At 42.6% G+C, this 15,899-nt stretch overlaps 1 protein-coding gene across 1 annotated transcript in view; it reads right to left on the bottom strand.

Moving 5' to 3' along the window:
• Nucleotides 1-15,899, bottom strand: part of Sobp (sine oculis binding protein homolog) — a 172,418-nt gene that overhangs the window by 114,631 nt on the left and 41,888 nt on the right. Inside the window, exon 4 of the mRNA XM_059272458.1 lies at nucleotides 11,031-11,182. Coding sequence (XP_059128441.1) covers nucleotides 11,031-11,182 — 152 coding nt within the window. The remainder of the gene's footprint in view (nucleotides 1-11,030; nucleotides 11,183-15,899) is intronic.

Raw genomic sequence — 15,899 nt, 5'->3', positions numbered from 1 at the left:
AACAGCCTAACTCACAGTAGCTGCTTGGCAAATATTTGTTGGAAGATTTGTAGACTGATGTTGTAAAGGTTGCGGCTCTCAAAGCCTCGTTCCCTTTCAGCCACCTGAACAGGATGCATCCCAGGTCGAGTGGGATGTTCACTCTTTTTGAACATTTCTCTTTCCCTTCTGTTTTGCAGACATGGCTTAGAGCGACAGGGAAAGTGACTTCAGTGCGTGAGATGGTGAGCCATTAAAAACAGCAGCTCATCCCATCACATATCCCGGCCAAAGCATCTGCATCTGCAGATGGTACCGGGCCAGCCTAACCCAGACCATTCACTCTAATGAAAATACATTATGTACAGGCTCTCCGTTTGAACTGTACCTTTATTACTCCCCATGAATAGAGATAAGTAACAACTAACCACAGAGTATTTGGGTCTGTATAAACTGAAAACAGCAAAGAGAGTCAACTCTTTAAGCCTGGTATTACAGCATTCTAAAAAACCAGATTTCACAAACAGCTGGTCCTGAGCAGAAGAGGTTGTTCGTCTAAGCCACCTGAATGCTAACCACAGTTTAAGCTTGTAATCCACATTGAGATGCCAAATCACAAGACTAGATAGGCAGCACAGCCTGTGTGTAAAGAATTCGACCTCATGCAATAACTTGAGATCACTGCTTTCGCTCTCCGGACACGTGCAGCCCCCACCATCAGCTGTCACTTGGGTCCCCTCTCTCTCTTCCCAGACGGTCACTGTCACAGTTGCTCCTCCCCACGTAGCCTGTGGAGCTTAGAGTGAGACAAGAACGACATCAAGATTGGAGGGAAGCTCAGATTTGCTCCATCTAACCAGAGAGTTCTACGGCCCTCACCAGACTCCCTCACTCAGGGACAAGCCTGTGCTGCAGGTGTGGATAGAGGGTGGAATGTTAGGACAGAGCCACTCATCCAGTTGGATGTGAGAACAAGGAAACGTGGAGTCCACACGCTGCTAGCAGACACTCCACGACATCTGGGCACTTGCCTTGGAAATACAGCCAACACTGTACACCGATTTTAAAGACGGCGAAGGTGAAACATTGGGTCCACGGAAGACCGCCACACTGCTGGGCCCAGCTACCCCAGTGTCTGAACTAATTCAGGAGCACAAATGCCTTGTATTGTTTAAACCAGCCCCAGGCAGGCCTGCTATACTCTAGAAGTGGTTACCCAAGTACATCTGGTTTTTTTTTTGGATAGCATAAACTTCAATCCTTGTACCCAAAGACATTCCTGCAAGGTCTCTGCTTCCTTTCACTGTTTGGCTTCTAGAGGCAGTGTTTAAGAAGCCTATGGGTGCCATTCTGTGAGGCGCTTGCCCTGAGCTCCCCCCCCCACCCCCCCTCCCCGCTGGGGGTGGGCCCAGCGACACTATGGCCAGCAGTATCCATCCTTCCTCCCTCCTCCACCTTGGCTCCTCCCCTAAAGGAGGAACACCACCGAATTGGTTTGACTTTAGCTACTGGGAAATGTTTCATAATTACTAATGAATAATTCAGCAAATAAGATATTTTTAGTTTTCTATTACCAGGCACACCCAACTTTGATGGGAATTCTGTTGCCTTTCTTACTTTCCAAAACCCGTTTGCATGCAGGCTCTTACATGAATCATCGCCTTAATGGGGGTTCAATCAGCAGTGAGTATTGGATCATTTCACTGCCCTCCACAGCAACTTCTGGGGGTTGCATTGCACTTAGAATAAAACCCAAATGACCTCCTCTCTAGCTCCACGGTCTGGCCCCTAGCCATCCACATCATTCATCTCCAGACACCCCGCCCTTCCTGGACTGTTCAGAACAGCCAAGCCTGTTTCTGCCTTACAAGCTCTACTTTCTAAGTCCTCTTCCCTTCTGGAACCTTCTGTTACTAGCCCATCATATAACTAGCTTTATCACTTCCTTCTGTCCTACATGCCACCTCCTCCAAGGTGACATCAGTAATCCACAAGATATAAAGCACCCATCACTGTCCATCCCTCATGCCACACTTTTTCATAACATTTATCACTACTGGAAATTATATCACATACATATTTTGACATTTATACATCTATCTAGCCCACTGGAATATAACTTCCTTTGCAAATCCCTTTAAGGCACAAGCCTTTCCTTTTATTCTGATACATATATAATTTTATTTCATCTTCTGATTTCTTTTTTCGAATCAGGATCTCATGTAGCCCAGGCTGTCCTGGAACTCACTGTGTTGCCAAGGCAGACTTGGAACACTGTTCCTCCTGTCTCTACCTCCCAAATGCTGAGATTACAGGCATGAGCCACTACATCTGGATTTTAGCTTTTTTTTTTTTTTTTTTTTTTTTTTACAATGATTAGATGAATAAGTAACAAATCTTGAGAGTGATTTTTTTTCCTGGACTAAAAACAAATAAGAGCAAGAAGGAAGTATCTACCTTCTACCAGGCAAATCCCCCGGGGCCTGCACATCGTCAATGCACATCGCATTGCAGCAATTTTAGCAACATGCACACCTGCAGAGGCAGAGTCCGACACTTGGAGGTTCTTACAACATAAAGGCACAGGTACAATCATAAAACTTTGCACCATCTTTCAATTAGAAATGATTCTGTCGAGGCACATTGCAAGATAACATATCTCTTATTGGATCTATACAGAAATCACCACTTTATCCTGAATGTTTGGTGGGATTTTAGAGATCATAAATATCTCAAAATTCCTATTACTCATTGAGCCTCCAAAATACGCTCGGTGGGGAGGGTGTAGTTCTTAATGCTAATGAGCTAGTCAAGAAATTTAGAAGTTAAAAGAGATAATTTAAAAATAAATTTAAAAGAAAATTCAAATTTGTATGATTAAAAACTACATGTAAAATATTTCATTTATATCATAAATTCTTTTGCTGTAGAAAAATAATCATTTCGAAGTCAAGGCAGTTTTTTTTCCCACAATCAAAAGTGGTTAAATAGATTTAAATACATTTCAACATATTTATGAATGATTTCTCCTACATGTCTCTAAAGCTTTCTCATAAATCACTATAATGTTTCCAAAGTACATTTGGAAGTAAAAAATTTACATCTATCTGGAGATGAATTAAGCAGAAAATACATTAATAGCTGAATTTATAATAGAGTAGTTAACCCTTAACCATAGCAAACTAATGAGGAATATTTTACCAAGGAAGGATTAATCAGGGCTCTAACACTATGCAATTTGCCATTTCAGGGACTTAATCGTGAGTGGATTTTATTCCCTATTTACTTTTCATTTGGAGGATGACTGACGAAGACCGCACATTCAAATAAATGTCATTCTTGAGCTTAATCTCATCACTTTAAAAAAATATTATTTTAAATAATATTACACAGGTTAAAAACAGTCCTCACTACCAAGATCATTTCATCTCTGGGTTAAATTCAGCAATCCAACATTGAACAAGCACAAGCCCGGCACAGTGGCACACGCTTGTAACAGCAGCTACAAAGGTGACTAAAGAATCAGGACTACAAGTTCAAGGCTGACCTGGTCTATCCAGTGAGTTCAAGGCCAGCTTGGGCAACTTAATGAGATTCTTTCTTAAAATAAACATTTTAAAAACTGGGGCTAATATATATGTATGTATCAGTGGTATATGCTTACCTAACATGTGCAAGACCCCAGGTTCAATCCCCAGTATTAGGGACGAAAACAAGAAGACAAAAAACAAAAACAAAACCCTATGTGAGCAAGCACCAGCACTGACTTGGTGAGTCTCAACCTGAATCTGAGCAACGAGACAAACACTGGACACTGATCAATGGTGGAGACCCCTAGCCATTGACCATCTCCATCTTTGTTAATGACCACAGGAGGGTCGGTCGCTTACCCAGGGTGCTCTGGAAACTACAGCAGAGTCCGGGCATTTTCTATGGCTTCATTAAACCATTGGTGAGCCTTCTCAGGCATGCCCACAATCAATGTCTGTAAACCTCTCCATTAACACACATTAGACTCCACTGTGTACACAGTCACCCTAAGAGTGGATTGTGACAAAGGGAATTTCTACTCAATCTGATATGCAGGGGCAGAAACTAAGTGGCTCTCTGAAGCAAAGGTTTTCTTTATTCCATCCTAATCCATGAGAATATGAGCAGAAAGCCCGGAACCCATGGAACAAAGATGGATACATAGTCTGCCCAATTCATATTTTCCTTATGTATTCAAAAGCCACCCAGAGGTATTGAAATGAAAAGGAATTGAAAATAAACCACAGGCATGACCTTGAGTATACTAGGTTTTAGAATAAGATACTGCAAATGTCTATGGAAAAAAAAAACCCTCTGGACTCATTAAAATAGATTTTAATGTGACTACCTTAAAATATCTCAGCACAAGCCCCCAGGCCTCTTTAGCACGCTTTTATTTAGATATTCAACATTTTTTAGCAAAGCATGAATTAACGGAGTGTAACTTCAATTCCAGGAAGATGCACGATCATTTTGTCTTGGTTTCTCTGGCTAGCTCACACAGACTGCCCCAACTTGCCCCCTCCTCTCTTCATCCAGAGGCTTCATGGTGCCTTCCTTTAGCAGCCAGGCAGACAGAGTAAGCTCATCACTGAATGCCAGGTTATGAGGAGAGAGGCCATCAAAATGACCCTCAGATAATTCGCCCAATGCTCACTCCTCAGATAAACCTGAACACCATTAGTCACAAGGCAAGGGACTTGGCAACGCAAGTGACTGGATCAATAAGGAGAATGGACGTCCCAAATAAACAGACCCTTCCCTGGCTGCTTGTTTACTGAACTGCCCACTGCCCAAACAGACAGACTATGAACTCCAAATGTGCACATTCATCACGGTGCAGCAGTAGTCACTGGGACACAATGTGGCTGATGCAATCTGACACTGTGGTTAATGTTAAAAGGGAGTGTGCCTCTTAGATGGATTGGATAATTACCCGCAGTTCAGAGGAGAAAAACTTGATTTAAGTGACTAGCATTAGCCATCACCAGAGGGGTTGGCCAGAGATTTACCGTGTCTGGAAATTAACATCCCAGCATATGAGGCAACAGCCCTGTGTGCTTACTGATCAACAGGAAACCAGAGTCAGGTTTATCGAAAATCCCCACTCCGCTTTCCATTCATTGAGAACACTGAGTCTTGAAGATAGATCACCTCCTCACCTTTAATTTAAAATACTTGATATTACTCAGAAGTCAGTATGCATTCTGGATTAACAAGTTAGAATTATTTCTTTGTCTCCCCTCACAATCTCTAAAACTGTAGCCCATTAAAAACCGGAAGTGCTTGCTAAGTCCTTCTTTTCAGTACAGACTTTCTCGCCCACTCTGTTTGTGTGTGGGTCTCCCTTACACAAAGGTTTTTCATGGGTTTTGGTAAAAATATGAAGATTTGTGCCTATCCCCCAGGCTCCAGGTGGCATTCAGTATGTCCCACCTGGTTGCAGAATGTCTGTCCTGGATCCCCTTTTGGCTTTCCATAGAAGCCTGTGTTCTAAGCATTAAACCCACTTACATCTCATTTCACCTGCCAGAGCTTCCCTGCTCTTCCCACTTGAAACGTGTTTCTGGGGACCAGCATGGTCCCTCCTCTGCCGATGCTCCCATTTACCGCAGTTCACTACATTCCACTCCACATTTCAAAATACCAGAGGACAGGGAAACAGTTGGGTTTGTTATTCTTTTCCTGTTTTCTGAGGACAGCCGTTTGCTGTGTCTAAAGGGAACCCTCAGCCCCCAGCCTACAAATGAAAGGCCTGTGGAGAAGATCACCCTTCATGCTAAGCAGTGGGCAGGTTTATAACCTTTGATTCAAGAGACTGAAGAACCAAGGTCATCCTCCTGCAGGCCAAGCGCAGACAATCAGATCTTACAAGCTTCCCTAGGCCAAATAAAAGCTGGGAAATCTGCAGAACGACCCTAGGCTCCTGGCCTCATCTACTTTGGAGCCAAAGTGCAAGCACCAAGCAAAATCTAGTGTTTGGCCTGAGCTCCAGGCAGTTAGGGGACATTAATTACAAGGAATTCCTCGATGTCCTTCTCAAACCTTTGTGAATGATAACCATTTCACAAATTAAATTTTGCAGGTGTTTAAAGGGAAAAAATGGACAGGTTAATCAGTAGATTAGCAGAGAGATTGTTACACATTTCTTTTACACTACTGGGTTCTATAATTAAGTCTGAAACCAAGAAATCTTTTTGAGCTATGCTCAAGTTTAATTTTAAAAAAGAAAAACAAAACCCACAAAAACAAAAACCAAGCACCATGTGTATAAATAAAATATAACTACCATTAACACAATGATGATGCTAATTAGTGATGGATCCCTCCAAAAGAGATCTCTAATAAAAGCTTGGGATGCATCCAGGGATGTAGTATGAAAGTAAAATAAATGCTTATTGCACAATACCCTCCCCCTAGAGTGTCTTCATGGTGGTTGTCAGGAAATCGCAATGACGTCATCTGCAGACATTTCCATCTCTGGCGGCTATGATCTCTGCTCTGTGTCACTATGGTTTAGGAAACCGCAGTGACATCATCTGCAGACATTTCCATCTCTACAGTCTATGTATGACCTTTGCTCTACGTCACTTTGGTCCACTGGGAGCAGCAGCACATCCTGAAGAAGAATCTATCTATTCCTGTCTCAATTCATGGAAAGTAAAACGAGGAAGCAAAACTTCAGTGCTCTTAGGAGTTTGTGTTCATCAAATTTCCAATGCCATTCAGAACACTACAAACTTGAGATTTGAACAAGGAAAGAAAACAGTCATCCTTGGCTTACACTGGCTGCTTTTCTTCAGTTTTGATTTCCTGATTTATTTCTAGATACTGGCTTAGACAACAGGATATTTATTTCCCATGAAAAAGAAAAGATGATTAAATAAACGCTAAGTGGAAAAGACTACTATTTGTAGTCTGGTTATTCCTTTCTTTAGAGGGATAATAAAAAGAATATTTTAAGCACTCAGCTATTTTACAAAGTAAAACTGATATTAAAAGGTTGAACTCAGGCTGGAGAGTTGGCTCAGTAGTTAAGAGCACTGGCTGTTCTTCCAAAGAACAGGTTCAATTTCCAGCACCCATGTGGCAGCTCACAACTATATCTATAACTTCATATCTGAGACATATACGTGCAGGCAAAATGCCTATACACATGCAAACAAAAACAAAATAAAAGTAAAATAAAAAAAAAAGGTTAAACTCAACATTTCTGCATCTCTTGCAAAAACAGTATAAGGATGCTTTGTGACCTCCCAACTTCCTATGAATCTCCAGGATAAAAATGTTCTCAAGTTCTGTTCCACTGTGGCCTCAACGGGGGGTTGGAAAAGAGTGAGCTATTAGCCCTCTGGAGAGCTGTCCCTGTCTTGAACCCCATAGAAGAGGAGGCAGGAAGAGTGTAAGAGCCAGAGGGCATAGAGGACAGCAGGAGAACAAGGCCCTCTGAATCAATTGAGCACGGCTCATAGGAACTCACAGAGACTGAGGCAGCATGCACAGGGCCTGCTCAGGTCTGCACCGCGTCCTCTACCTATGTTTTTATGGGACTCCTGAGTGTGAATGAGTGAGGCTCTGATTCTTGTGCCTGCTCTTGGGGCTCTTTCCTTCTGTTGGGTTGCCTTATCTAACTTCAGTGTGATGGCTTTTGTTTTACCTTCTTATATATATTATTTTGTTATGTCTTCTCATCTCTTAGAAGCCTGTTCTTTTCTAAGGAGAGATAGAAAGGCAGTGGATCTAAATGGGAGGGTAGGTGGAGAGGAACTAGGAGGAGTAGAGGGAGGGGAAACTGTAATCTGGATACATTGTGTGAAAAAAATCTATTTTTAATAAAAGGGGCGGAAAAAGAAAGAAAAGTTGTTCCTGTCTCAAATAATGAGATCGGTCTGCCATTGTTCACCCAATGCCCACAGTCTACAAAGCCCCTCCCACACTGGTTTAAAAGTCTTCGAGTCAACAGCTGAACCTTGCAGAAATTGGGATTTTGTAAGACACATTATGAATTAACACTGTACACGTCTCAGAGCCGCCATCCTGCAACGTGTAAACTCGTAGCTGCTCGAACTCCTTAAGTGAATACAGCTGTGACTCATGGGCCTCTCACAGAGCGTTAGCAGGAGCGGTTTGCAAAAGGCATGTTTGTAGCAATCCAAACAGCTTCCCAATGCGACTTAAGTCCAGTTTAAAATATACCATGGCAGGTTAACTCAGCTTCCACGTAGCTCACCTGACTTTAAATTGTCAAGCTTTAGGAGAGACAAATGGGACAGTTTTTCAACTGACTGAGTCCCAAGGAAAAAGGAAGCCTTGAGAAGCAAACAAAACTTAAAGAGCTCATTTCCATGGGCTCTCATTCTGAGTGTTGGGATATTTTTATCCTTTTTTTAAGCAGCAATGCCATGCTGCCTGTATATGCAAGCATTTGTGACGAGGCAAGCACAGCACCCCGTGGCCCGGTGGCACAGGGACCCACGGCACAGCTGTCCAATTTACATTCACAAATGCAGGTGTTGCTCAGACACAAAGCAGAGGTCGGCTGAATGCTGCTCCTAATTACCTACCTTGTCTATGAGGGTTTTCCTTTGTAAAGTTATGCATGCAATTTGGGTTCAACTTGGAGGCCATTTTTAGATCCCAGCATGCTATCCAGCAAGAAATGAGCTATCATTATAAAGCATAATTTACAGCATAGCTAATTTTACATTTTTTAAAAGTCTGCTCTATACCTAAGACAAAACTCTATTCTGTATATGCATTATTCACTGTTTTCCATCTACTCCTCGGTATTTAGAAACACAAGGAGGGAGAAACTGTTGTTAAGCAGAAATGGGAGGAATTTCTTCCTATTTCTAAGATGACGTTCACAATTCTAACAACGAAGACCAAGGACTTTGTTAAACAATAAGAAGAGACGTAGTCATCACTCTGCCACTGTCTGCAGTGGGGAGCATGCCAGGGCTTATAACAGCAGTTCTTAGAAATGGCCGGATGCAGGGCTGGGATCTAATACGAGCCATTAGGAAACCTAATCCCTAAATGAAATGACCACAAAATCCTACCAGTTAAGCGAAATGCAGCAGCTGTACATGTTTATAGTAATACAATAGGATACTGTTTCAGAGGGAACCCAGCAGGTAAGGTAACACGCTTATTTCTCCATTTGGAAAAACTGAACAGGCCGAGCTTCAGAATACATAAACAGGAGAGAAGACAGGTAATGTGTGCACTAAGGGGCCACAGAGACCAGCAGGCAAAGGCACTGGGTAAGTCAAACCACAGCAACTCCCAAGGTTTGCAAGATGCTGGACCCCCATCCCAGCAGCTCCTCGTGGAAAGTAAAGTATGGTGGGCTCCTTTCAACACTGATTCTGCCTCCTATAAATTCCAAATACTGATTCTTACCCTGCTTCCCATTATCCATCTTTCAAAAATGTATGCTATGGAAGCTTAAATTCAGTTTGACCTTAAACTTTACCACGATATATGTGTGTATATATATGTATATATGTATGTTTATGTGTACCTATACACATATACTGTGTAACAGGATTCTAGACTGCTTTTCCAATGGCATCCGATGCCTTTCTTCAAAGGCTTACTACAAAGTAGTAAGCTTTCTTTACAAAGTGTAACTGGTATCATCAGGGTTGTGACAAATGCATCTTGCTTGGCCTTATTCACTAGAAGCAGTCCATCAAGATTCAGATCCTTAGCCCTTCAGAATTCTAGAATGACAAGAAGCCCTGTTCTATAGTCATATTCTGTGGAGGAATGCAAAGTATTTTGTTGCGGTAAGTAGGGCTTTAAAGAAGAAATCACTGGGCCCACTCCTAGGATTGATGTTCTCAGTGCTCAGCATTCAGAAGGGGAGCCCCAGGCTCTTGGAGATCACTCTAATCCCCTCCCGGGGGAAAATGAACCCCACTCTTGACCATCCCCAAAGACTTATAGACAGTTTCCTTACTTGCCTCCTAGCTCCAGGGAAGATCATGAGCCTAATTCTTACAGACTGCTACTAAAATTCCAACCCGCTGAATTCTGCAGCCTAATTCTGCAGGCAGCATTATGTTTTTTGGCAGAATGAATGTGACCCAGATTTGCAGGAGATTATCTGCTGCAACCATGCTTACAATGCAGTGAGCCATGATTAGCATTCAGGATTGCAAATGTTAGACTTGAAAAAGACAAGTTCTTGCTGCAAGAATGGACAGGTTTGTATCTTGTACTACAGAAAGGGAAATGCAAGTGCTTAGCAAAAATGTGTACAGTTTCATGAATGAAGGAAGCTTTGCAGATCAATGAGAAATAATCAAGGCCTAGAAATGGACTTGGGTACTTGGTGGCAAAAGGCGTTAGCAGTTCTTTAAGGATTGGGAAGTTAGTGTGCAGATGTGTACGTGTGCTTATTAGAACATCGTGCATCCCGTTTCCCATCAAGAGTGGCTAACTATTCTAAAAGGCCATCTTCAGACCTAAAGTGGAAACTAACTACGGCTCTTCCTGTGTTTACCCACCACACTCTCGGGAACGAGCTAGTCACCATGGCCCCGCTTGTCAAGACCCATCAGCTTTAACACAGTGTGTCAAGGGAGGTTTGACAGTTTTTGTCTTGACTAGACTCTGTGGATCAGGTTTTGGAAAAGCAGCCGCTCTGTTCCCACTGTACAGGGGTACTAAAGCCTCGACAGCTAACGTCTCACTCTAAGGCACCTGTCACTTGTTCTCTGGGGGGCTCTGGACTGCATCCTCTCACCGCTGGAAAGCCAGCTCTGGTGAGGATAGCAGCTGTCTTCCTCAGATTCACTCACCCTCTCAGAAACTCAAACACCAAGCCAAGAGAAATTGGGGGACAAGTTACGTTAGGATGGGGTTTCTTACTCCAAAAAGTTAAGCATGACAGGAAGAAACGACAAAACAAAATCAAAATACGCAAGGGGCAGGGCCACAGTGTGTCCAGCTAGGGCTAGGAGGTGCATGGCGCACAGGAGGTGGCCAGCGGCCTCGCTAAGGTGGCTTACCTTGTTTCTTTTGAAGTAGGCTCTCCGGCAGGCCGCAAAGCACTTCTCGCTGCAGAAGCTTTTCACCTCGCTTCCCATACTCAGGGAATAGCGCTTGATCCCCACTTTCTGGCACCAGGCACACATTATTTGTACATTTGACACATCATCTTCTATAATAAAAGTATAAGAAAAATGTTCATATCAGAAGCAAACATCCTTCACATTTAGACACACCCTGACCCTGACAGAGCTCCCGGGGTCGGCTCGCAACTTCCAAGCCTCACCATTTTCTGATGGAGTGGGAGGGCCACTCTTAGGGAAAAGGTAGGGTGCACTAGTTGGTTTTTCAGCTTAGGGGCATGTGGGTGCTGGTGTTTCCAAAGACATTTTACTTAGAAACCAGAGCACGACTGCACAGCTACAAGAGTCCCAGGACCTATTCTTAGCCTAGTCAAACCAGCCATAGTGATAAGCAAAGAAGGTTGTAAAATAAACAGCGCATTTAGTCAAAGGTCCTGCTGAAAGTCTTCAAAATGGGCATGAGGTGGGGCGATCCATGCCATGTGAAGCTGTGTGTGAACTTTGACAGAGGCCAGCAGCAGCATGCATGCTCCTCCCATCAGGGGTAAGTGAACAGTGTGCTGTTGTTCAGTATTACAACATGACTGCCAAGTCAGGTGTGTAATCAAAAAAGGAGAAGTTGTGAATGGCCAGGTTCTGGCAATGGGCAGCGGGAAGGCCTGGCTTCCTGGGTGTTCTTCTACAGTGCGCTGTCAGGCACTGCTGACCTCAGCGAAACACGGGCCCAATTTAACTCGGCTCCATTTGATGTCATTTCTGGGCCCTAGATGAAGGAAAGGTAATGAGGGTGTGAGAGTATTCTCAGCCAGACTAGAGTGGGGGCGTCCTCTCAGCTCCTGGAAGACCCCTCAACCGTGTCAACAAGGTGCTCATATGGGTTCTAGATGGTATGCAAATATTTTTAATATTTAAATATTATATTTCATTTCCTTATATGAGAAGAAAAACTTAACCAGCATAAGCTACCAAGACTGTCACATCCATTACTGCTTAAGACAGATGGGCTGTTAAAGAGAGCAAAGAGAATGAATTAAATTAAATATCCTGAGTAAACCACAGTGCAGACAGTAAGAAACGGCCGTAGGATGGGGCTGGTGACACTCAGATGCCTACAACGTGGGAATATTGATCTTTTTTGGGGAAATAAAAGATGATGTTAGAAAATCTTTAAAATATTTTCTGGCTTCCTCCTAGGAGCTGTCACTGTATTTTGAATGGTGTTCCCTGTCCTCTCATTTGACTGTGTGTGTGTGTGTGTGTGTGTGTGTGTGTGTGTGTGTGTGTGCATTATGAGTGTCTGTGTGTAAGTTTATATATGTCTATATGTGTATATATGTATGTGTGTGCAGGTCTAAGTGTGTATGCATCTGTGTGCATGTCTGAGTGAATGTGTCTGTGTGCATGTCTGAGTGAATGTGTATATTTGTGTGTCTGAGTGTGTATGTGCGTGTATCAGTCGGTGTCTGTGTGTATGATGTATGTGCATGTGTGTGTGTTTGTGTCTGTGTGTATGTGTGTGCCTGAGTGCATATGTGCATGTGTGTATTTGTGCGTGTGAACAAGCATAGCTCTAGTTGGCACTATTAACAGCAGTCCCTCTTTATGGGATCTGTTTTGTACTAACCCAGACGCATAATTCAGACATGAATGGGAGTCACAGAAGCCCCAACGAGCTCTGGTGCAGTGTGTCTGATTTCTGAGTAAAATCCCCCAAAGACTAATTGCTAAGCAAGGCCTGATCCATGAGTTGTTGACATATTCATGGTTCATGGAGTCTGTCATGTAATCATTCCATTTCCAGGGAAAAGATTTGGTTTGGGGCACTATGGTCATCAGTCTGCAAAATTAGAAACAAACTCATTTGTAATACAGCGACATGGCTTTTCTCCCTAAGTATTGACTCAGAACCACGGGCAGCACTTTATCTATCATAAAAGAACAAACATTGTCATTTTAATAACTTGTACTATTTCTCAAACCACACATCGGAAGCTATAGCTCATTATCAAACAAGACAGCATAAAAGAGGCTCTTTGATGTTAGTAAACACTTCTGATAACATGACATCTTTTAAATAAAGTCATAATATGAATTCGAATGTAACATAATTACTGCATTGGATGAGAGTGTTCTGTTCAGAAAGCTTTTATTTCTCTTTCATATGATTTCTACATGACACCTGTCTACAGACTTTGTATGGCATGAAAAGTTAGCAAAAGCTCTCCAAGTGACCGCATGTAAAGTGTGTTCTTGGATTAGTAATAGTTTTAAAATGATCACCCATCACTACTACACTAACTGGCACTAATAATTCCTATTGTCCCAGTTGATACATCTTAGGTTCCTTAAAAATCTTAGGTTCCTGAAAAAGAAGATGACACCGTGGTGCTCTCACACATGACCCAGTGGCAATGTGGTCTCGGTTCTGGTGAAATCTGTAAGGAAAAAGATGTCATGAAGGAAATCATTTGGTCTCACAGTTTAACATGGACCCCATTTCCCAAGGAGCCATTCAAGAACACTCATTCCCCCTCAGCATTTCTTCCTTTAAATAGTCTGGTTTGAAAAAGAAACCCTGAGTTTTTAAAGTCCTGGCTCTGTTGATGTGATGGACTAGAGCAGACTAGAAAAGGCAAGGGGTAGAGCTGGAGGGAGGCCCGTGTTGAGCTCACCACAGGGGCCTGACCCTGAGGAGGACAGGGTCAAAGGGCATCCCAGGCCACCAGATAGGCCCATTTGTCATGTTCTAAAAAGTGTAAGGACACTTTCTTACAACAGGACCTAACAAATAAAAGCATAAAATTTTAAAACACATTAGGCTCATAAAATATTCTTACTAGAAAGTTAGAGTGTGGGAGATAAGACAAAGGACTTGTGCATTTCTGTTTCTGCAGTGAGAAGGGATGCAGAATGGTAGTTAGCATGCATCTTGTTAAATAAATCAGTATTCCTGTCCATCCTGCTTCCTCCAGGCAAATGCTCTGGGAAAGGCCCAGCAGACGTCAAAGTTGTCAACCATGAATGACCCAAAGATGAGTCTGAGGAGTGGGTTATTCCGAAAGTCCTCAAGAATAGTTTCAGGTATGACAGGTATTCTAGTCTTACAATAGCCAATGAACGCCACACTTCGGAAACTAAAAGAATTGTCACGGTTAAATGAATTTTGCCAGTCAAAACAGTTTAGAGTCTGTCACCACACACAAGGACCGCCCCTAAAAAGAAAACTTTTCCTGAGAAATTACAGCCAGCATGTGTTTCAGTTAAGTCTTTAAAAAAAAAAAAAAAAAAAACACCTTTAAGTCTGGTGTGCTGACTAGTTTCTATTGTCAATTTGACTCAACCTAGAGTCACGGGGGAGAGGGAACCTCAGTTGAGGATCTGCCTAGATCAGACTGGCCTGTGGGCGTGTCTGTACAGAACTATCATGATTATTAATTGATGTAGGAGGGCCCAGCCCACTGAGGGCAGCACCCATGAATGAGCCAGCTAGCAGGGCTCTCCCCTAGCTTCTGCTCCGGTCTTGAGCTCCCACGCTGACTTCCCTCGTGGCTGACTGTGACCTGGAAGTATAAACCAAGCAAACCCTCTCTTCCCAGGTTCGCTTTGGGTCAGAGAATTCAACACAGCAACAGAGAGGAAAACAAGCTCTGGGAACAGCATGGCGCTCTGCCCTGGTGAGAGAGAGGGCCTGGCAACTTAGCTTTTCCTAAGTGGACCTGGTTTTTAATGTTTTATTTTTTTAAAAAGTCTTCAAATTAGGTGGTATCTTATTTCCAACCTTCTATGTAGGCTAAAAGTCTGCACCATTGGAGACTTGGAGTTATAGCATTGAGGACTCATATGACAGGCTTATATTACAGCAATTAGCCAGTATATTTTCATAATAAACAATGTAGCAACAAAGGCAAAATGTTAGCGCATTAAATAACATTCCCAAAGTGAACAGTTTGCATACCATGATACAATTTTCATCTGCTGTCATAGAAAGATGTATCAGTCATGTTTCAATTAATCATGAAAGTCAATGTCTCCTCTTTAGCATTTAATTAAGCAAAATGTTTGTAGCATTTTTCTTTCTAATGCTCAAATATAATACACTTTTCTATTGTGCATCCCAGAAGAAAAAGTCCAGGTTAATAGCTCTAAGATGAAATAAAAAATTGTATTTATTTATTTATTATAATACAGAGAAGTACGAGATTGAACATTTCTGGAATGCCTCGCTGAGGTGGCTTGAGCAATTGCCTTATCTGGTGGCTTTTAAAAATCGAGATGGCCATCGGTCAGTGACCTTCTTAGGCCATTTCCACTGAAGCAGTGAACACATATACTGACTTACTTGATAAGAGCCCAAGGAAAATCAAGAGGGCCTTAACGGGCCCCAAACAATTATGCTGTAATTTTAATTTTCACTTTCATGAGAGCCCAAAACTGAGGGAAAATTGGGAAGCATTTGCTGGGGGTGTTATCTCCGGCCACAGTTCCTGGAATTCACACATTCAAACGATCATTGTAAGACCTCAAGTATATTTGAAACACATTACAAAGTTGCCTGAAGATGCTCCTGTGTGCTCCCCAATCCATGAAATGAGAGCCTGGGCAGCATTCTTGTCAATCTGTTTGTGGGAACAGCTAATCTAAGAACAGAATAAAGGGGAGGGCCCTTGAGAGGGCATTGGCTGGTAAAGGTACCACCAAGCCTGATGACCTGAGTTCCATACACAAGACATGCATGGAGGGAAGACACAAAAAAACTTTCAAATGTTGTCCTCTGCCCTCTCTCTACACACTTGTTCACACACACAC

The sequence above is a fragment of the Peromyscus eremicus genome, chromosome 8b (genome assembly GCF_949786415.1).
Source record: "Peromyscus eremicus chromosome 8b, PerEre_H2_v1, whole genome shotgun sequence".
NCBI classification, from domain to species: Eukaryota; Metazoa; Chordata; class Mammalia; order Rodentia; family Cricetidae; genus Peromyscus; species Peromyscus eremicus.
The sequence above is the reverse complement of the archived record's forward strand: the minus strand, read 5'-3'. Positions and strand labels throughout refer to the sequence as shown.